General features: G+C 45.0%; 1 protein-coding gene across 2 annotated transcripts in view; it reads left to right on the top strand.

The window, feature by feature from the left end:
* LOC144497277 (P-selectin-like) overlaps positions 1–23,268 on the top strand; it is a 75,003-nt gene that overhangs the window by 8,216 nt on the left and 43,519 nt on the right. For both annotated transcript variants that reach the window (XM_078218298.1, XM_078218297.1), the window contains exons 2-7: positions 2,719–2,812; positions 12,661–13,047; positions 17,270–17,377; positions 20,732–20,917; positions 21,319–21,504; positions 21,622–21,807. In XM_078218298.1, coding sequence (XP_078074424.1) covers positions 2,719–2,812; positions 12,661–13,047; positions 17,270–17,377; positions 20,732–20,917; positions 21,319–21,504; positions 21,622–21,807 — 1,147 coding nt within the window. The remainder of the gene's footprint in view (positions 1–2,718; positions 2,813–12,660; positions 13,048–17,269; positions 17,378–20,731; positions 20,918–21,318; positions 21,505–21,621; positions 21,808–23,268) is intronic.

Raw genomic sequence — 23,268 nt, 5'->3', positions numbered from 1 at the left:
ATGTCGTATGACTCCTCTTTATTTTAAAAAAAACAAAGAAATAAGTAAAGGAATAATAAAGGCCCAATAGTGTCATATGAAGGGTTGGTCGGCAATCAGTGTTGATGGGGTTGAGTGGGGTAAGGGGTTTGCAGAGCGTGAAAATAAAATGTTGGCTATGTGGCAGCCGTCCTTGTTGTTGGAGGACTATGGCACAGTATAACAATAGATTCTTCATCCCACAACCAAACTGTGGTGTGTCAGAAGATTATGACGCAGGATAAGGAGCTCTTTTCAATTGGGTGATGCGTGGAGTGGACGGATAAAGCTATTTACAATCTGGACTGTGATGTCCTGATTCTTTCTTAGTGGAGGGAACCTATATGGGCGGGCTTTGGCTGCCAGGTACCCACTGCATTACCACCTCTGGTAGTGAGCGCCGGGTCAAACGGTTCTGGGAGTCCCGGTACCAGAGGCGCCACAGGGGGTAAGGTTTGCGGGTTCCCCATCCTTTCCGTCCAGGTTCCCTGGGCCAGGGTTTTATTCCTGAAGCCCTGTAAATTGGGGCGGGGACCGAGGTTGCGTGTGCTGTTCTGGGGATACTGGGTGGGGGTTGATAACCTGGGGTACAGGTTGTGGACTGTGGTTTAGGTCCGGTGCTGTGGGGTGAGGGTTGGGGCTTCCTTGTGACTCAAAGACTCCTTCCAGGGTGACATGGTGTTGGTGAAAATTTTGCTGGGAGCCGAATGCCTTCATTTGGTTCACATGATACCACCCGGCTTTCTTGTGGTCTACCATGACCTTGTATACCGAGGGGCTGGCCTTATCTACCACTGGATAGGGTCCGGCATATTTGGGGGACAAGAACGTTCCAGGCTGGAAGACTCTGAGCATTATCTGTTGCCCAACCTCATATTCGATGGGTTTTACCTTACCATCAAAATAGACCTTACTTTGCTGCTTCCGTTTGCCTATCTTAACGGCTGCAGCCTGTTGTGCGGCCTGTATGTTTTCCAGGATGGCTCTCACGGCATTTTCGTGGGTGAGGGCCGTGACTTCGGGCCCGGACAGATCCAGCCTGAGTAAAGGTTCAATTCCTCACATAGGTCGCCCGGTCATGAGGACATGGGGGGTGAATCCGGTGGAACCAGATACGGAATTGCGCACTATCATTAATATGAAGGAAAGGACATTGTTCCAGGAGTGATTGTTCTGCTGAACGGTCTTACGGATCATATCTTTGAGGGTACGGTTCATCCTCTCTACTACACCGCGAGATTGGGGGTGGTAAGCAATGTGGAATTGTTGCTTCATCCCGAACAATTCCATTACGCGTTGCATTACCTGGGCAGTGAAGTGAGTGCCCTGGTCCGAGTCGATGCTGCGGGGAAGGCCCCACCTTGTGAATATGTGCTGCTCTAGGATGTCAGCGTGACCTTGGCTGTGTTAGTGCGGGTCGGAAAAGCTTCCACCCATTTACTAAAAGTGTCTACGATGACCAGGATGTATTTGTAACCTCCCACTCCGGGCGATAGGGGACCAATATAGTCAATCTTCAAGAAAGAAGGGTCACTCCTGTAGTCATGTGACTTGTTGCAGCCATGTTTTTGGTTCGGCAGAAAGTCCATTTTTTTAAGTGGCAAGAGGATAAAATTTTGGATTACTTTTCATGTCATAGGGACGAACATTGATAAAAGTTATTAATTGATGTATCGGCAAGCAGCTAACATAATTGGTGGCTTGTAAAGAACTGGTGACGTAAACATTTAGGAGCAAAGAACAAAGAAAATTACAGCGCAAGAGCAGGCCCTCCGGCCCTCCAAGCCTGCACCAACCATGCTGTCCGTCTGAACTAAAACCCCCTACCCTTAGTAGGATATACCACAACGAGTGTGCTTGAAATGCTTACTATATTTCTCAGTTAAAGGATTAATGGCCTTTTGGATTTGTTTGAGGTTTACATTATAGGGGTAATTCCTTAAACCAGTGTTCACATCAAGGACCAGAGCCCACATGAAATGCATCTTGGGTAATTGTGAGTCCAAATAACATTCATAATGGGTAGTAAACTGCAAGATAGCTGCATCTGATTTCTTGAGATGCATTGTTTGCCAGTGAAGGCCCTCACCGGAACTATTGGATGACAGAATTCTTCCATAAATTAAGGCAATGGCATCCCTAATTAAGAATTATAAAATGAAGTCTATAATAGACTGAAGATTCCTAAACTGATATTTGCAGTTATAGAAACCATGTTTAAGGTATAAGGATTAAATCCTTTAGCTGTACATTTAGTAATAGTACAAAAATGTAAATATTAGGCACTTTGAATATTAATGAAGCAAATGCTGTTCCTGATTTTCACATTTTCCAACTGAGGCATGGACGTTGGATAAGGACAGGGTCAAATTATGCTTTGAGAACCTTGACTCCCTTTCTCTCCTCCTCAGATAGGACACATCTAAGAAGAGTGCTGACTTGCGATAGGTAGTGATGGGCTGCTGTCACATCAGTGCTCTGCTCTGGTATGAGGCTTGGCCGCAGAGAGGAGAAAATAAGTAATACAACATTAAATCATCAGCTAAACAATGTCACGTTCAGAATAACCAATCATTTGTACGGCCAATGGCTGGTCTATCTTGCATGATTTTATTTAGCAACCAGGGCGTGGATATTGTTAGTACTTTTGCACGAAAAGCTCTTTAATTGGTGCTATTTGATTTCTCCTATCACACGCAGGTATCCCATGGTGGCATGACCTGCCCATGCCGTCGATGGCCACAAGTGCAAGGCAACATATTCAGAGTTTTGGTGTTAGTCGTTGTGACCTATGGTAAGATTTCTCTTCTCTATCCTTTATTTGACTGTTTAGCTTCTCTAGATGCTGTGAGGGTGATTTTCTGCTCTAACAACATGACTTAAAGAGAAAGCGTTTCGTTTTGGTAAAGATCAGATTTTGTAAAGCCATCAGTTAGAGTTCCAGCACTAAGTTTTCTTCTCCTTAATTTTGACTTCCCAAGTATTATTCCTCAATTCCCCCACCCATTAACAGGATCTCTTTCATGGCTTTCTTTTCTTATCATGTACCTTAACATGATCTCAGCCTTTCCCTCGCTAAATAAAGATCTTCTCTTTCCTCAATAGTGTAACTTTCTCTCAATCCTCATTCCAAATTTCCAAAGCAAATGTGTTCTGCATGCTGGAAATGTAAATGTATGCAATTCACCATTAGAATTTAAAGGCAAAAGTTGATCATGAATTCTACATTTTCAGTCAATTTTATAAAGAAGCTAATTATATGATGTAACTCAACCTATGAAACCTGAACTCTTCCTGAATGTATTTGCATGCAGATTGTGGCTGCTGCTTTGAACCCAAGACCCATCAATCTCTTTCCACTTTTCTTCCTTGTTTTTAAGTTCCTTTGTTTCATTCTTTCTGTACTCTCTTTGCACTTCTTAAAAACTTCCTCTTTGACCAAACATTTGGTCGTCTGACCTAATATCTCCTCGTATGCTCGCTGTCATATGTTTTATAATAGTCCTGTGATGTTTCATCTCATTAAAGATGCCATATAAATATACGCTGTTGTTGTTGAATTTAATTTTGCAATTCAATTGAATTGGTACATTATAAATCGTAGATTTATTTCTAAGTATGAAGCTGAGAACATTTATTTTGATTCCTTCAAAGTCTGGGATCAGGACAATTAATTGGAAGCAGCTAGGGATAAAGCTATTTTAGGTCTGGGATTGTACAATGAAGCAGGGTTAATTCAGAATCTCATAGTACAAGATCTGATAGGAAATAGTCATCATGATACAATTAAATGTGCACTAAGTTAAGAACCACATGTTTAAGCCCTAAACAAGAAACTTAAACAAAACCAAGTATAAGGGCCTGATTTTACCATTGCGTTGTGCCCGTTTTCAGGCGTGAAAACTTGGTAAAGTTGGGCGTGAGGCGAATAGCGCGATCCGCGCCCACATCTGCGCCGATTCCCCTTTACCAAGGCCCGAAAATGAACGCGATCGGGACCGCGCCCGAAACGGGCACAACATCAATTTAAATACATTTGCAATTTTCTAAATTGACTTAATGGGCTGGACGCCCAAACTTACTGGCACGTCCCCCTTTACCACCACGTTTACCCGTCCAGATTCAGCGCGCAACAGACATGGTCCGCAAAAGTCTGTTTCGAGTGCTCAAGCTTCTGAAGAGATAAGTTCCGAGCTTCCAATGGCTCTCTAACTCAGATCGGTGGTGGGAGGGGGAAGGAGGCAGTCAGATCATTTTCTGGTGGGGGAGGGAGGAGGAGGGCCAGATCGTTCTCTGGTGGGGGCGGGGAGGGGGGTGGGGTGGAGGAGGGCCAGATCATTCTCTGGTTGGGAGGGTAGGAGGAGCAGGGCCCGATTGTTCTCTGGTGGGGGGGGGGGGGGGGGGGGGAGGAAGAGCGGGGCCCGATCGTTCTCTGGTGAGGGAGAGGAGGAAGAGGGCCAGATCATTCTCTAAAGGGGGGGTGGGAGAGGAGGAGGCTACATCGTTCTCAAGTGGGAGGGAGAGAAGGCGGGCCAGATCATTCTCTGGTGGGGGGGAGAGGAGGAGGGAGGCAGGCCAGATGAATCTCTGGTGGGGGGGTGGCGAGGGGGGGGGGGGCAGGGACAGGGGGCCCACTGCCACTTTGCGAGTGATTGGTGGAGGGGGAAGGGGAGTCCGCTGCCACTCTGTGGGCGATCGGTGGGGGAGAAGTGAGGCAGGGTGTTGCGATCGGTCTGGGTTGTGGGAGGGTGGGTGGACAAGGGGACAGTTATGTTGTGGGGGTGGGGCATTGTCTGTTGGGGCGGGGCAATGTCCGTGGGGGCCATCGGTCCCGGGCCTCTTTTTGCAGTCCGGGAGCCAAGTGGCAGGGGAGCATTTTTCAATTTTTTTTTACTGCGCACGCGCTGTTGAAAGTTCCGATCGGAGCTGCAGCGTTTCGGGCGCGATAAGCCCCGCCCACAGCGCGATTCAGACTCGCGATTTTTTTTCAGGCTAAGTGCGTATGGGGGCACCTGAGAACAGTTTCCAAGTGGGATCTGAATTGCACCCAGATTCAGCACTTAGAATCAAAAGGGTAAAATCGGGCCCTCTAAGTGTGAAGAAGAAACTGACTAAAGTTGATTGGATAAACAGTGGCAAAAAATTACATTTAAAGGAACAATTCAAAATGTTCAACAAACATGTATTCTATGGCAAAACAAAAAACTCAGTAGAAATGTCCATCCGTGGCTTACTATGGAGGTTTAAGATAGTGCTAGATTAAAAGAAAGTCTTATAATCTGATAAAGAATAGTAATAAATCCATGCAATGAAAATGTTTTAGAAACTGACAAAAGGCCACCAAAAAGTTAATAAAAATGGAAAAAAATAGAATGAGAATAAACCTGCCCGGTATATAAAAACAGGCTGTAAGAGCTGCTGGAAGTGTAAAAGTAGAAAGTGAACAATTCAAATAAATGTTTACACTTTAGAAGCAGAGGCAGGAGAATTTATTATGGTGCATAAGGAAATGGCAGACATTGGACAGACATTTTTCTGACTTCACAATAGAATACGCAGGTTTTGTGCCAGCAATAGGAGGTAATCCCAGGACTAAACAGCATGAGGAAATTAGGGAAATTAATATCAACAGAGAAAAATTTGAGATGCTTGAGTGACTAAAATCTGACAAATCTCCAAGGTCTGATAGTCTGCACACTCAGGTTCTGGAAAAGGCAGCTGCCGAGATAGTGGTTGCACTGGTTATGATTTACCAAAATTCTCTTAGATTCTGGAACAATATTAGCAGATTGAAAGTTAACACATGTTACACTGCTTTCAAGAAAAGAGAAAGAAACAGGAAACTACAGGCCTGTTGGCTTGATGTCAGTCATCTGGAGAGTGCTGGGATCTCTTAGAGGAAGTCTTAACAATGCACTTAGAAAGTTACAGCGTCATCAGGCAAAGTCAACATAGTTTTACAAAAGGGAAATTATGTTTGACAAGTTTATTAGAGTTCCTTCAGGATGTAACTAGCAGATTAGATAAAGGAGAATCAGTGCCTGTATTTCCAAAATAAATTTGAATTGCATGGAAACAAGAAGGTGCCCTTTCATCCAAGTTTTAACAATTTAATTAAAAAATGGAAAAGCAGCCCGTGTGTGTGTGTGTGTGTGTGTGTAAATGGGGCGGGGGCAGGGGTTGGTGGGGGAGGGGGATGGGGGGGGGTTGTTAGGGATTAGGGTGGCAGGGTAGATAGGTGTACAAATCTCATTGTGGTGGCTTTTGGCTGATCCCCCAGTCAGGCAGGTGGGGAGGGCCTGAGCACTGCTGACACCCTGCCTCTGGGTACCTGCTTCCAGGCAGCTGACTGCACCACCCCCGTCGCATCAAAAAATCGGAGGCTGACTGGAGGATCCCAGCTTGTCTGTAACAATGTTTACAATTTGCCTAATTGGCTGTGCTCCTCAGCGGGGCCCAAAGTCCCAGCTTTTTGTTTTTATAATTCGGGCTAGTGTAAACATTACAGCAAGCTCCTTGTTTATATCCCAGAATCTTCAGATAATCCCCAGTCACCAACAGAAATGATGTGGAGGTGCTGGCATTGGACTGGGGTGGGGCACAGTAAGAAGTCTCACAACACCAGGTTAATGTCCAATAGGTTTATTTGGTAGCACGAACTTTCGGAGCACTGCCCCTTCATCAGGAGCACTGCTCCTCCACTCACCTGATGAAGGAGCAGCGCTGTGAAAGCTCATGCTACCAAATAAACCTGCTGGACTTTAACCTGGTGTTGTGAGACTTCTTACTGTACCGACAGAAATGTCTGTGTTTTTCTGATGACCGAATATTGGTGATTGTGAATGAGTAGATAGATGAAGAGATGGCAATCTCGCTCAGGGACCCAGACAACAGACAATTTGTGGCCGTGTGTAGTGAACCAGAAAGACATTTCACACCTTGGATTTGGAAGTTTTTTAATCACAGTGAGAGGCTGAGAAAAAGTTTTTAAATATCAGAACTGATCACTAAGAGGAGCACTGAAAGCTGAGAAGAAACCGAAGATTTTTCCTGGGTAGTGGAACAGGGTGCTGAGAGTTTGTGTGCTTTTATGTTATATCTAGTGACCAATCCAAGCGGACTCGTACTCACACTTTCTTTATCACTGTAACCTGGATGTCCTGCCAATTTCTTTTCATCCACTGGGTTTTAGTTTGCCCCTGGATTCAGAGTTAGGACCTTTCCCTTCGCTACTCACCACTTCACATCAGGCAATTAACAGCCACAAATTTGTTAACATTTGCTGACATAGGGCCGGATTTCTGCTGCCGAGAAAGACATTTCCCACGTTGGCTGACACGTCTCGGGAGAAAGTGTCCCGTCAGACTAGAATATATTTCATCAGGCCCAGGGGACTTATCGACCTTCAGTTTATTTTAAACTGCCAGTACATCCTCCCTCCGAACATCTATTTCCTCCAGCCTATTAGCCTGTAACACCTTCTCTTCCTCAAAAACATGGCCCCTCTCCTTGGTGAACACTGAAGAAAAATATTCATTCATCACCTCGCCTATCTCTACTGACTCCATACACAAGTTCCCACTACTGTCCTTGACCGGCCCTAACCTCACCCTGGTCATTCTTTTATTCCTCACATAAGAGTAAAAAGCCTTGGGGTTTTCCTTGATCCGACCCGCCAAGGACTTCTCATGTCCCCTCCTAGCTCTCCTAAGCCCCTTTTTCAGCTCATTCCTTGCTAACTTGTAACCCTCAATCGAGCCATCTGAACCTTGTTTCCTCATCCCTACATAAGCTTCCCTCTTCCTTTTCACAAGCCATTCCACCTCTTTCGTGAACCATGGTTCCCTCACTCGGCCATTTCCTCCCTGCCTGACAGGGACATACCTATCAAGGACACCCAGGATTCTTTGGGAGACAAGGGATGAGATTGCAGAGCCTTTGGCTTTGATCTTTGGGTTCTCACTGTCCACGGGGATGGTGCGAGAGGACTGGAGAGTGGCAAATGTTGTTCCTCTGTTTAAGAAAGGGAATAGAAATGACCCTGGTAATTATAGACCGGTTAGTCTTACTTCGGTGGTTGGTAAATTGATGGAAAAGGTCCTTAGGGATGGGATTTACGACCATTTAGAAAGATGCGGATTAATCCGGGATAGTCAGCACGGATTCGTGAAGGGCAAGTCGTGCCTCACAAATTTGATAGAATTTTTTGAGGAGGTAACTAAGTGTGTTGATGAAGGTAGGGCAGTTGATGTCATATACATGGATTTTAGTAAGGCGTTTGATAAGGTACCCCATGGTCGGCTTATGATGAAAGTAAGGATGGAGGGAAAGTTGGCCGATTGGATAGGTAACTGGCTATCTGATCGAAGACAGAGGGTGGTGGTCGATGGAAAATTTTCGGATTGGAGGCAGGTTGCTAGCGGAGTGCCACAGGGATCAGTGCTTGGTCCTCTGCTCTTTGTGATTTTTATTAATGACTTAGAGGAGGGGGCTGAAGGGTGGATCAGTAAATTTGCTGATGACACCAAGATTGGTGGAGTAGTGGATGGGGTGGAAGGCTGTTGTAGGCTGCAAAGAGACATAGATAGGATGCAAAGCTGGGCTGAAAAATGGCAAATGGAGTTTAACCCTGATAAATGTGAGGTGATTCATTTTGGTAGGACTAATTTAAATGTGGATTACAGGGCCAAAGGTAGGGTTCTGAAGACTGTGGAGGAACAGAGAGATCTTGGGGTCCATATCCAAATGTTGTCGCCTTGTTCAAGAAGGGGAATAGGGACAACCCTGGTAATTATAGACCGGTGAGCCTTACTTCTGTTGTGGGCAAAGTATTGGAAAGGATTATAAGAGATAGGATTTATAATCACCTAGAAAGGAATAATTTGATTAGGGATAGTCAGCACGGTTTTGTGAAGGGTAGGTCGTGCCTCACAAACCTTATTGAGTTCTTTGAGAAGGTGACCAAAGAGGTGGATGAGGGTAAAGCGGTTGATGTGGTGTATATGGATTTCAGCAAAGCGTTTGATAAGGTTCCCCATGGTAAGCTTTTGCAGAAAATATGGACACATGGGATTGAGGGTGATTTAGTGGTTTGGATCAGGAATTGGCTAGCTGTAAGAAGACAAAGGGTGGTGGTTGATGGGAAATATTCATCCTGGAGTTCAGTTACCAGTGGTGTGCCGCAAGGATCTGTTTTGGGGCCACTGCTGTTTGTCATTTTTATAAATGACTTGGATGAGGGCGTGGAAGGATGGATTAGCAAATTTGCGGATGACACTAAAGTCGGTGGAGTTGTAGACAGTGCGGAGGGAAGTGGCAGGTTACAGAGGGACATAGATTAGCTGCAGAGCTGGGCTGAGAGGTGGCAAATGGAGTTTAATGCGGAAAAGTGTGAGGTGATTCACTTTGGAAGGAGTAACAGGAATACAGAGTACTGGGCTAATGGTAAGATATTTGGTAGTGTGGATGAACAGAGGGATCTGGGTGTCCATGTGCATAGATCCCTGAAAGTTGGCACCCAGGTTGATAGGGTTGTTAAGAAGGCGTACGGTGTGTTAGCTTTTATTGGTAGAGGCATTGAGTTTCGGAGCCAGGAGGTCATGCTGCAACTGTACAAAACTCTGGTGCGGCCGCATTTGGAGTATTGCGTACAGTTCTGGTCGCCGCATGATAGGAAAGATGTGGAAGTGTTGGAAAGGGTGCAGAGAAGATTTACCAGGATGTTGCCTGGTATGGTGGGAAAATCGTATGAGGAAAGGCTGAGGGGCTTGAGGTTGTTTTTGTTAGAGAGAAGAAGGTTAAGAGGTGACTTAATAGAGGCATACAAGATGATCAGAGGATTAGATAGGGTGGATAGCGAGATCCTTTTTCCTCGGATGGTGATGGCTAACACTAGGGGACATAGCTTTAAATTGAGGGGTGAGAGATATAGGACAGATGTTAGAGGTAGGTTCTTTACTCAGAGAGTAGTAAAGGCGTGGAATGCCCTGCCTGCAGCAGTGGTGGACTCGTCAATGTTGAGAGCGTTCAAGTGGTTATTGGATAAACATATGGATGATATTGGAATAGTGTAGATTAGAGGGGCTTTAGATTGGTAGCACTGGTCGGTGCAACATCGAGGGCCGAAGGGCCTGTACTGCGCTGTAATGTTCTATGTTCTATGTTCTATATCCACAGATCTCTAAAGGATGCCACTCAAGTGGATAGAGCTGTGAAGAAGGCCTATAGTGTGTTAGCTTTTATTAACAGGGGGTTGGAGTTTAAGAGCCGTGGGGTTATGCTGCAACTGTACAGGACCTTGGTGAGACCACATTTGGAATATTGTGTGCAGTTCTGGTCACCTCACTATAAGAAGGATGTGGAAGCGCTGGAAAGAGTGCAGAGGAGATTTACCAGGATGCTGCCTGGTTTGGAGGGTAGGTCTTATGAGGAAAGGTTGAGGGAGCTAGGGCTGTTCTCTCTGGAGCGGAGGAGGCTGAGGGGAGACTTAATAGAGGTTTATAAAATGATGAAGGGGATAGATAGAGTGAACGTTCAAAGACTATTTCCTCGGGTGGATGGAGCTATTACAAGGGGGCATAACTATAGGGTTCATGGTGGGAGATGTAGGAAGGATATCAGAGGTAGGTTCTTTACACAGAGAGTGGTTGGGGTGTGGAATGGACTGCCTGCAGTGATAGTGGAGTCAGACACTTTAGGAACATTTAAGCGGTTATTGGATAGGCACATGGAGCACACCAGGATGATAGGGAGTGGGATAGCTTGATCTTGGTTTCAGATAAAGATCGGCACAACATCGTGGGCCGAAGGGCCTGTTCTGTGCTGTACTGTTCTATGTTCTATGTTCAGACTGAACCTTTGCTCCTGGGAGAGCAAGTGCAGGTTAGAGTCGGGCCTACCAACCTTAGAAGCAGATAAGAGGTGATCACAGAGTGATTGGGTGCCAAGGCAGCCTGTTTACAAGCCCCACCTCAGTTCTCTAGGACTTTGTACCAGTTGTTTGCTTATATTTTAGGCTCCCTAGCCATCACCCTCCTCTTCCACCTCCAAACCAACTCATACCCCCAACCACCTCTGATGGCCCCTCATACCCTCCATGCTAACTCATTGCAGTCCCATGCTCATTCAGTCAGTATACACTTTTGAGCAAGCCAATGAAGGGTGGCATGGTAGCACAGTGGTTAGCACTGCTGCTTCACAGCTCCAAGGACCTGGGTTTGATTCCCGGCTTGGGTCACTGTCTGTGTGGAGTTTGCACACTCTCCTCGTGCCTGCGTGGGTTTCCTCCGGGTGCTCCGGTTTCCTCCCACAGTCCAAAGATGTGCGGGTTAGGTTGATTGGCCAGGTTAAAAATTGCCCCTTAGAGTCCTGAGATGCGTAGGTTAGAGGGATTAGCGGGTCAATATGTGGGGGTAGGGCCTGGGTGGGATTGTGGTCGGTACAGACTCAATGGGCCGAATGGCCGCCTTCTGCACTGTAGGGTTTCTATGAACCCTAAAATGCTGTTACAACCTTATAAATGTGTCAATGAACCAGATCTTTAAAGTATCAGTAACAGAAGCAGTATGCGCTTGGCACCTCTTTATTTTGTGCAAATGAACTTGGGCCATTGGCAAAAGAGATCACAGAAAACATAACTTACTATAAGTCTTCTTTCTATCTGTGTCAACAAACTCACTCATAATTATTTTACGAGTGCCTGGGCTCTCAGCTAAGTTATATGGAGGCATGAATTGGCATGGAGTGGGCATAGGGGACCTGGGTAAGGCCCTTTGACCTTACCTTTCAAGAGACTCCTAATTCCAGACTATGGTTTATGACTCCTTTGAGGGTCATGACCCACAATCATGGAGATGATGGTCAGATTGCAAAGAAATTTGTGAGAACTAGGAAATATCTACTCACGCAGTGGAGCCTGCCGGATCGAGAGTACAAGGTATGGGATCATTACCCACACTCTTACCCTGCACTGTAGAAAATTGGATCAAATTTACATGCTAGGAATAAGAACATAAGAACTAGGAGCAGGAGTAGGCCATCTGGCCCCTCGAGCCTGCCCCGCCATTCAATAAGATCATGGCTGATCTTTGTGGACTCAGCTCCATTTACCCGCCCGCTCACCATAACCCTTAATTCCTTTACTGTTCAAAAATTTATCTATCCTTGCCTTAAAAACATTCAATGAGGTAGCCTCAACTGCTTCACTGGGCAGGGAATTCCACAGATTCACAACCCTTTGTGTGAAGAAGTTCCTCCTCAACTCAGTCCTAAATCTGCTTCCCCTTATTTTGAGGCTATGCCCCCTAGTTCTAGTTTCACCCACCAGTGGAAACAATTTCCCTGCTTCTATCTTATCTATTCCCTTCATAATCTTATATGTTTCTATAAGATCGCCCCTCATTCTTCTGAATTCCAATGTGTATAGCCCCAGTCTACCCAGTCTCTCCTCATAAGCCAACCCTCTCAACTCCGGAATCAAAGTAGTGAATCTCCTCCGCACCCCCTCCAGTGCCAGTATATCCTTTCTCAAGTAAGGTGCCTGGGGAATGGGGGTGGGAGTTCCAGAATTGTGTCCCACTTGCCATTTTTAAATTGTCCGAAGAAAATCTGGCCCATAATATCACAGCTTTTCTTCCTTTACAGAATCTCTGATGTTAGAAGGAGTGCATGGCTGGATATACCATTATTCCAATACAACCATGACATGGAGCAAGGCATGGGATTACTGTAAAGGACAGTACACTGACATGGTGGCGATACAGAATATGAAGGAAAACAACTACCTGAATGATTATTTGCCAAAAGGATCCACCCATGTCTGGATTGGTTTGAGGAAGATAAACAATATCTGGACCTGGATTGGAACAAATCGGCCATTAGATGATTTTGCTAAGAACTGGGCTCCTGGTGAGCCCAACAATGGAAGGAACAATGAAGACTGTGTGGAAATGTATATAAAGAGAACGACATATACAGGGCAATGGAATGATGAATCCTGCCGTAAAAGAAAAAGACCACTGTGTTACCAAGGTAACTTTAAAGATTATTAGGAGATAAGAAAGAACCTGAATATATAGATTTACCGATCACTCCATATAATTTCCTTATTTTATAAATTTAAATTATATTACTGATGCGCGTTATCACACACGAGGCTTGAGATGCTCAGGAAATAAAGGCTTTTATTTGCTGTTACAACGAAGCTACTAATTATATACACGATCCCAGACTGAGGGGTCCCAGACAGAGCAGTGACCTTTATACCTCTCCCAGGAGGCGGAACCCGACTGGGATGTACCACAATAACTATAATACAAGGTGTAACAGCCCAACCCCAACCCCAACAGCAACAAGTAGAACAACCCATCCCTAACCCCAACAGCAACACATATACATACTTGCAGCACTGGCCAGACCCTGGCTCAGCACTATCTAGTGGGAACCAACGATGGTTCACCACAATTACTGAAGAGTAAAGGCTGGTAATCCAGGGGCCTATAGACTAATGATCTGGGGCACTGGAGTTCAAATCCCATCACAGCAACTGGGGAATTTGAATTTGAATTAAATCAATCTGAAATTAAAAGCTAGTAAGCACTTAGAACCATAGGATCCCTAAAGAAGGCCATTCGGCCCATTGAGTCTGCACCAACTCTCCAACAGAACATCTCACCCTTGCCCTATCCCCCAACCCCACGTATTTACCCTGCTAATCCCACTAATTTACACATCCCGGGACACTAAGGGGCAATTTAGCATGGCCAACCCACCTAGCCTGCACATCTTTGGACTGTGGGAGGAAACCAGATCACCCGGAGGAAACCCATGCAGACACTGGGAGAACATGTAAACCCCACACATACAGTGACCCGAGGATGGAATTGAATCCGGGTCCCCTGGAGCCATGAGGCAACAGTGCTAACCACTGTGCCGCTGTGCCGCCCACACCCAAGTGTCAGTAATGATGATCATGAAGCTACTGGATTATTTTTTAAAAACCCAACTGGTTCACAATGAGGGAAATCTGTTAACCTTCCCCAGTCCACATGTCACCCCCCAGAGCAATGTTGTTGACTCTTAACTTTGTTCTTCAGCTCAATGGCAATTAGGGATGTGAAATAAATGCTTAATCACATCCCACAAATGAACCAAAAAAGTAGTTAAAACCAATTTGCACACTGCAACTAAATAAATAACCAGCAAATTAATGAAGGCGCAAGATTCTTCCTTGGATCGACTCCTCTATGAGATTTGAAGGGAATGTTGATTGAGCGAGGAATGTTTCTCAGTACGCCAGCCCACCTCTCCGCTCCTGCCGTGGGATCTTTTGCATGCCCCCAAACAGGAACTATCTCTGAAAAAGAGCCACTCTGATATCTCCGCAGTCTTTTGTCCTAGATTGCATGCCCGGGCCTGCAGTATGAGTTGACATCCTCACTTCTGACCCATGGGCTACAATGCTGCCAGTTGAGCCAAGCTTGATGAGGTGGAAGAAAAGGGATAAACTGAAAATCTGAAATAAAAACAGAATCACGAGATAACAGTTCAGTTCATTTCTAGAAAAAAAAGGTGAAAGTTTCAGTGCAGTGCTTCTTCAAAAAAATTAAAATAATAAATTACAACCAGAGATTGGATAATTTGAGACCTTGGTTTGCCTTAACTTGCCTTTTGAAAGTTGTGTCATGTGAAAATGCAGCAGACATTCTCAGCTGACAGAAGCATAGGGTACTCAAACATACATAAAACAGAGCCGTTATTCATCTGATTAATTGTGTGGATACTTGCTTCTGTCATAAGAAAAACTCACTGATTTTCAGACAAAGTTTTCACTTTCTAATTAAATTATGTGGAGGTGCTGGCATTGGATTGGGGTGGGCACAGGAATGTTCCCTTCCTATCGGGGAACCACTTCGGCAGTCAAGGGCATTCAGCCTCCAATCTTCAGGTAAGCGTTCTCCAAGGCGGCCTTCACGACACACGACAACACAAAATCTCTGAGCAGGAACTGATAGCCAAGCTCCGCATGCATGAGGATGGCTTCAACTGGGATCTTGGGTTCATGTCACACTACATGTAACCCCCACCATACTGCCTGGGCTGGCTTGAGACCATTCACACCTCTTTAACCTGTGATTAACCCTCTTTCCACTCGCATTGTCTGTAGCTGTAAAGACCTTGATTACCAGAAAAGACTTGCATTCCAACCGTCATCTTGCAATTGTGTCTTTGCCTATATATGCCGTGTTTGGGAACCTACCTCTCCACTCACCTGATGAAGGAGCAGTGCTCCGAAAGCTCGTGATTCCAAATAAACCAGGACTTTAACCTGGTGTTGTGAGACTTCTAAAGTTAAAGTTTTATTTATTAATCACAAGTAGGCTTACACTAACACTGCAATTAAGTTACTGTGAAAATCCTCTGGTGCCTGTTCGGGTACACTGAGGGAGAATTTAGCATGGACAATGAACCTAACTAGCACATCTTTTGGACTGAGAGAGGAAACCGGAGGAAATCACGCAGACACGGGGAGAACTCCACACAGACAGCGACCCGAGGCCAGAATTGAACCCGAGTCCCTGGCGCTGTGAAGCAGCAGTGCTAACCATTGTGCCACTGTGCCGTCCTTTTGTTATCCAAAGGTCTTAAAAAATATGGTGCAGACACTTTTTTTGGAGTTTGGGCACAGATCTGCCATGATCTCATTGAATGGTGGAATGGCCTCAACCAGTAAAATGGCATGTCCCTGTTCCAGTATTTTTTTCTATGCGGTTTCTCAATTTGCCACACTCCCGTACATTTGTTCCACAGTCTCCTGTTCACGATCTTGTCAAATGCTTTCTGAAAGACTGAGTCTAGATAATGAGTTAAAGATGAGGGGCTCTGCCTCTGTGTTGGCAGACAGGGTAATCATGGCTTAGTGGAGATGGAATAAAATCAAGGAATCTTGAATTAGATGCAGGGCAGCCAGAAACAGAGGGACCCGGACATAACCAGGATAGTAAACATCCTGTGCAAACTGCTCAGCTCTGATCTGACAGACCGCGCCTCAAGGATTGTGCCACCCAGGCACGAGGAAAATACTCCAACTGTAGAGAAGGTGCAGAGAGCAGAGAAGCTGACGCATCGGTTTGAGGCTCTAAATGACAGAAAAGACCAGAGAAACTTTATTTTTTCAGCCAGAATAAAAGAGGTTTTAACAAAGTTTAAAAAAAGTGGAAAAGGAGGTCTAGAATATTACCTTAAATTAACTTGAGAGATGAAACAAATGTTATGGTTTCAAAGGGTAAAAGGCAAATGTTGGACTGATGCAGAGCAGCATTCTTCACACAGAGCACTTACTGTTCTAATTAAATGTTCTGTTGAGGGATCTCATTCCCCCCACTCCTGAAATGTTCCTTGTCCTTCTTTGAGTTGCTGTGCATTTCCAGATTCTTTACTATTTCTCTGCAACCTTTTCCTTTCCTTTTATCTCTAAGCCATCAGTAATACTTTGTTATAGCAAATATTTTATGATGAAGGAGATATTTAAACATTGGAGGCAATGCAAAGAAAACCAGAAGACTGATCCCTGGTGTTAATGATCCAAGTTATGGGGAAATAAAGGAGAAATCCGTTCTTCTCATTCTAGAAAGGAGGCACATGAGAGGATCATTTGAAGATATTTAAGATAATAAATGGTATGGAAGAAGTAAATTTGAAAGAAACCTTTCCATTAATTTGTAAGCATAGCACAAAGGAAGCATAAACAGATCTTTTAGTGTGTCTTCACACACACTCCTTTTCCCTTTGGGGAATATTGGAGAAGTAGTAGAAGGATTCCTGAGCTGATTAGCAGCCCGCTGAACCGAGCTGAACCTGTAGCTAGTAAGTCTTGGTGTTGGACCTGAACCCGGGACTTCTGGTCGAGAGGTAGGGGCACTGCAATACTGCACCACAAAACCGCAGCACAAGGCGTAAAAGGCAAAATTAGGACTCATATCAGGATATGCTTCCTCACACAAAGAATGATAAACACATGGAATGGAATTCCAGACAGAGCAACAGGGACGTAAACCCTGGAATCATTTAAGATCCAATTTAATGCTACAATGGGGGCAATTTAGGGTCATCTGGATGGATGAGTCCAGTTGGATGGTCTTTCTCATTTGTAGTTACCTTGTGATTTTGTGATAAACTGAGCACAGGTCTTGATTAGGAGTTAGTTTTGTTTATTGTGGCAAGTAATTATTATAAATATGTCATCTTTTCACAGCCTCGTGCCACCTTGATTCTTGCAGTGGTCATGGAGAATGTGTGGAAACTATTGGTGATTATAAATGTAGCTGCGATGAAGGATTCTATGGAGACAAATGTGAAAAAGGTGAGCTCTTTGTACAATGTTTAAGCTTTAAGGAAGACATAAACACATTTTAAAAGATGCACACAGTCAGGCTTAGAACAAAATGTGCAAATATGGAATTGCAACAACCTCCGGTAATAGCACAGCTGGTAGAAATTGCAGATGAAATGGATTAACACCAGTTGCATTTGCATATGACGCACTATGAAATGATCTAGAACATAGAACAGTACAGCACAGAACAGGCCCTTCGGCCCACGATGTTGTGCCGAGCTTTATCTGAAACCAAGATCAAGCTATCCCACTCCCTATCATCCTGGTGTGCTCCATGTGCCTATCCAATAACCGCTTAAATGTTCCTAAAGTGTCTGACTCCACTATCACTGCAGGCAGTCCATTCCACACCCCAACCACTCTCTGCGTAAAGAACCTACCTCTGATATCCTTCCTATATCTCCAACCATGAACCCTATAGTTATGCCCCCTTGTAATAGCCCCATCCACCCGAGGAAATAGTCTTTGAATGATCTGGGGTGAAATTCTCCCCCAAACATTTCTGGAGTAGACTGGAGTAAATCCCATTGCTTTTTTCAGTGGGACGTTCAAAATGAATCTCCCACACCCTGTGCATCACAGAGTGCCCTAGTGTGAATCGCGCTGAAAATTAGTGGGCGGGGCCTACTCCCGCTGGAGAGGCTGGCAGCATAGCGCTGAGTGGGCCACTGTGCATGCGCCAATCTGTCAGCGCCAATACTGGTGCATGCGCAGTAGCCCCGCACTGTCGGCCTCCCGATTGCTGGCCAGCCCTGCGCCCCCGTAATGCTGCCCCTCTGACCCCCACCCCCCCCCCCCCCCCCCACCCCGATCGCTGACCTCCCGGACGTGTTCAGGCCAGCCCTCACCACCACCACCCCCCATAGCCCACTGGCCCACTTCGATCTCCTCCACCCCCTCCACCCCCTCCACCCCATCAGTCCCGATCTGTCCCGGGCCCACTAATAGGATTTAAATTACGATTCCAATATTTTAATCAGCTCCTGTGCCAATTTCTGGTGCAGAGCTGACGACGCTGGAAATCTGGTGGCCGGAGACACACAGAAGCTGTGGCGCCCAGCGGGAAGCCTGTTACACGGCCTCCGTTAATGTCTCCCATCCCGCTGCACTGCCCATCAGGCATTGGAAGCCTCCACCACATTGGGGTTAGAGTCAGCTGCATGTAAATAATGACATAATGACATTATTAGCACAATTTAGCACCATTTCATTATTGTTTCTATTGCCTATCCTTATAAACTAGGGATTTAGGACAGCCAGATTTAAGTTCCATCAATTGAAAGAAACCAGCAATAGGGTTGCTATCATGTTTGGTCTTGGTTGAAGCTTTTATCTTGCTTCTTTGTTTTGTCTCAGTAGCGAGAGCAATGTTTGAAAAAAAGAGACTTTAAAGTTGAAGTTTATTTATTATTGTCACAAGTAGGTTTACACTAACACTGCAATGAAGCTACTGTGAAAATCTCCTAGTTGCCACACTCTGGCGCCTGTTCGGGTACACTGAGGGAGAATACAGCATGGCCAATGCACCTGACCAGCATGCTTTTCAGACTGTGGGAGGAAACCGGAGCACCCGGAGGAAACCCACGCAGACACGGGGAGAACGTGCAGACTCCGCGCAGACAGTGACCTAAGCCAGGAATCGAACCCAGGACCCTGGCGCTGTGAGGCAGCAGTGCTAGCCACTGTGCTAACCAAGCTGGGAGTCGAACCCAGATCCCTGGTTTGCCTTTACATGGTGGCATTCACAACCTCGTGATGCCCCAAACACTCCACATGAAATACAATAAAAAGCCTTTGTCATTTCGGCTGTGACGCATTCAGAATGCCGCAGAGGGCTTCCTCTGAGGATTCTCCATATCCCAACCATTTGGCATAAAAAGAGGGAAATCAAAGACGTACTATTAGGCAGGTTAGAATACATAAGATGTGGTCTGCTTCTAAACACTACATGATATATGGAGCAGGATTTCACAGTCTCCCCCATTGGAAATATTTGCGGTGGGACACACATAAAATATGGTGTGACAGTTGCCCACCACTTTCCACCTACCCTAACTCAGTACCTATAACATGGGGAATGATAAAGCACCCACAAACCTGTTAACCCCTAAGCCAATTGAAGCCTATAAATGGCCTTTTATTGGCCATTTAAGGACCTCAATCTTCCTGCACTGCCATAATATGCTGGGCAGTGGAACGTGGACGAGAGTGGAGGCTGGGGGTGGGGAGCATATCCTTTAGGGAGCAGGGGTGCCCTGTGCACATCGCGTTCCACCACTCCCCCTCCCCCACCCCCCATTAAGACCATACCGCAGCTTTTTACTTCCCCACCTGGCCTCTAAAACACAAAGCCCCACACATTCCTGGGGTTCCTAATCCCACCCTGTCCAAGAAGCCTGGGATTATCTGTCTGGTCGCCATGATCTCCCTTGTGGGAGTAGTTATTCAGCAGATTGGACCACACCTCTTCCAGAGTGCAAAGATACAGTACACAAGTTCATTCATGTTCAGCGTTTGCTTTACTTTGAACATCTTTATTACGCAGTAACATCAATAGACACTGCTGCACGTCAATAGCAGATGGCCATGAAATAGGACAAGAGTGTAGTCCAGTCATTCCGCACTCCCAGAGTGCTGGGATGCCAAGGACTGCCAGATTGGCCAGCAGTTCTCAAGGGTGGGACTTTCTTCCACTGAGGGGGGAAAGTCCCACTCTTTGCTTGCTAAGGCAACACCCAGTTATCGCTGTGAGGCAGTTCTTATTTAAAATCGGTTGGCTTGCGACTGATTTTTCTAATGGGGGCAAGCAATACCCCCCTCATAAAATTCAGCTTAGGGTGCACAGTTTGAATTCCGTATGCCTCCAGCCACCATAGTGTTCTTTCCTTTTCTGCCACTCCGCTTTTCCTTGCTCTTTTGATGAATACATTTTGGGGGTTGAATGTATCATTCCCTTGAGTTATTATAATTCTGCAAGCAATTTCTTGTACAAATAAAAGCAATTAAAAATGCTGGAAATCAAGGCAAAACCTACTGGAACTATACAGCAGGTCAGCCAGTTCCTGTGAAGAGAAATGACATTAATATTTCAGGTTTAAGACCTTTCCCACATCTGAACACACAGAATATTAAGCTGCCTTTTAGCATCATAAATGCTGCCTGACCTGCTGTGTATTTCCAGCATTTTATGTTTGACTTTAATGCGAATTGAAGATATGACATGAGATGGCTAGTATATTTTTTTAAATCTTTGGTGTACATTTAATATATATACTGCCCTTCATTAGCTTTTTCAAATCATGTTGATATTATTATTTTTAGTCATTAAGTGTTTTGGACTGGAGCCACCTGACCGAGGCCTGATGACCTGTTCCCATCCATATGGAAATTTCAGCTACAGCTCAGTGTGTGACTTTAGCTGTGTAGAAGGATATGAAATACGTAAAACAAAGAGGCTTCAATGTACAGCTTCTGCAGATTGGACTGCACCTCTTCCAGAGTGTAAAGGTACAGTACACAGGTTCATTTGTGTTCAATATATGCTTCATTTTGCACTGTAACTTCAGACTGCTGCGTGTAAGTAGCAGCTGACCATGAAATACGGCAACAGTGTAACCCAGTCTTCGTTTCTGAGATTATTGTGGAATATTTTCTGTGTTAGAGCACATTATTGGAGTAAAGCAGGGAGACCTTTTTCCTCACAACAAAGCTGTACGCCCCAAGCCTCAGCACTCTTGATGCTGATTTGAAAACTTGTCCCATTCCACACTACTGATATTCCTCACTAGAAATCTATAGGGATCTCATTTCCCTTTTTAATAAGAACTCCTTGAATGGTAGCAAATACCTATGTTTAATTGCTGAATTCTCTGTACCGACACTGCTTGATGTTTGCATATAACTTTCAGCCAAGCAATGCAAATGGTTGGAAGTTAACAGTAAGGATATTATGAACTGCTTCCATCCACTTGGATATTTTCGTTACAACGCAACCTGCACCTTTGGCTGTAGAGAAGGGTACGTTGTGCATGGATCAGACAGAATCCAGTGTCTAGCCTCTGGTCAATGGACAGATCAGACCCCCACCTGCGAAGGTAGGCCTTTATTTTATAAGACAGCCATTTTAATCTTCCCAAGAGGGCAATTCATTGTTACTTTGTCATTTTTCAAGGAAATAACTTCATTAATAACTTACACCTTTTTTGTTGCAGTCCAGGTATGTGAAACTTTAACAGAGCCTGACAATGGCAACATGAATTGCAACCACCCCATCGCAGACTTCCATTACAACTCAACATGTGCCTTTAGCTGTAACGAAGGGTTTACATTAAGTGGACCGAGCAGGATCCATTGTAAAATTTCTGGACAATGGACACCACAAAAGCCAACATGTGAAGGTAGTGTGTGAGTAGAACTGTTTTATCTTTGATCTGCCTATAGTTTTGAGCAGACAATGGTAGATACCTAGGAATGGTTACATGCCACCAATCTAACTGAAAGAAACCATGATAATATTGGAAATCTGAAATTAAAAAAAGTAGAAGTGATGGAAATGCACAACATGTTTCTTAACATCGGAGGATATTTTCTTTAAATCCATTTTTGATCTTTAATTTTCCCACCAGCAACATTTGGCTATTTTGCCCAAGTGATTGTTCTTCATGAGTTAACTCAGGTATTGAGCACTGACAAGGTACTTGACTCTATGAAATTCAAAGCCCATTTCTGGTGCCTATGCCTGCCTGAGCCCTGAAATCTCACATTTCCCTCGAAGATCTCCAAGCTCATCTTGTCTGTAACATTCACCTCCTGCTTCCTTGACCCACTAAACTACAAACCACCCACTTTCCTTTCCTACCTGTCATGTCAACACATCGCTTTAAATACTGTCCTTCCTCCTTCAAATCTACCATCATCACTTCTTTCATAACCGTCCTTCCAAGCAACCACCTCATCTCAAACTCCTTTTCCTTTCCAAAGTTCTTGAGCATGTTGTCACCTTCTATACCCTTGCCCACCATCCCCAGCTATTTAAGTTTGAATCTCTCCAATCAGATTTCTGTTCCTACCACAATGTCATACTGCGCTTATCAAAATCACAAATGACATCCTTTGTAGCTGTGACGGAGATAAGCTATCCCTTCTTGTCATTCGTGCCCTGTATGCAGCATTTGACATGGTGACCATATTGTCCTCCTCTAACCTTGACCAGCTGGCTGAAGGCCTGTTTTTTTATTATTGTTGATGGGATGTGAGTACTGCTGACATGGCCAACATTTACTGCTCTTCACAAACTGCTCTTGAGAAGGTGGTGACAATTCCTTTCATGAACTGCTGCCGCACGCACACACGCACGCACATACGCACATATGCACGCTCACACGCATGCACGCATGCACGCACACACATGCACACACACACACCTGCGCTCCTCATTTTCAAATGAGGGGCCCTTTATCTTGTAGCCATGTCCCCTTGTTCGAATCTCCCACTGGTGAAAACATCTCACCATCTACCCTGTAAAGCCCCCTCAGGATCTTATATGTTTGAATAAGGTCACTCCTCACTCTTCCAAACACCAAGGAATACAGACCCAGACTATTTAGTCTCTTTTGATAGGACACTCTCGTCCCAGGAATTAGCCTGGAGAATATCCTTTGGACTGCCTCCAGTGTTACTATATCCTTTTTTAGGTAAGGGGACTAAAACTGTACGCATTATTCCTGTTGAGGCCTCACCAACAACCTGTATAATAACAACAAAACCGCCCTATTTTTAAATTCCAACTCCTTTGCAATGAAGGTTAAAATGCTGTTTGCCTTCTTAACTACTTGTTGGACCTACCTGCTAGCTTTTCG

The sequence above is a fragment of the Mustelus asterias genome, chromosome 8 (assembly GCF_964213995.1).
Source record: "Mustelus asterias chromosome 8, sMusAst1.hap1.1, whole genome shotgun sequence".
Lineage (NCBI taxonomy): Eukaryota > Metazoa > Chordata > Chondrichthyes > Carcharhiniformes > Triakidae > Mustelus > Mustelus asterias.
Note: the sequence above shows the minus strand (reverse complement) of the source record. Positions and strands in the feature narration are given on the sequence as shown.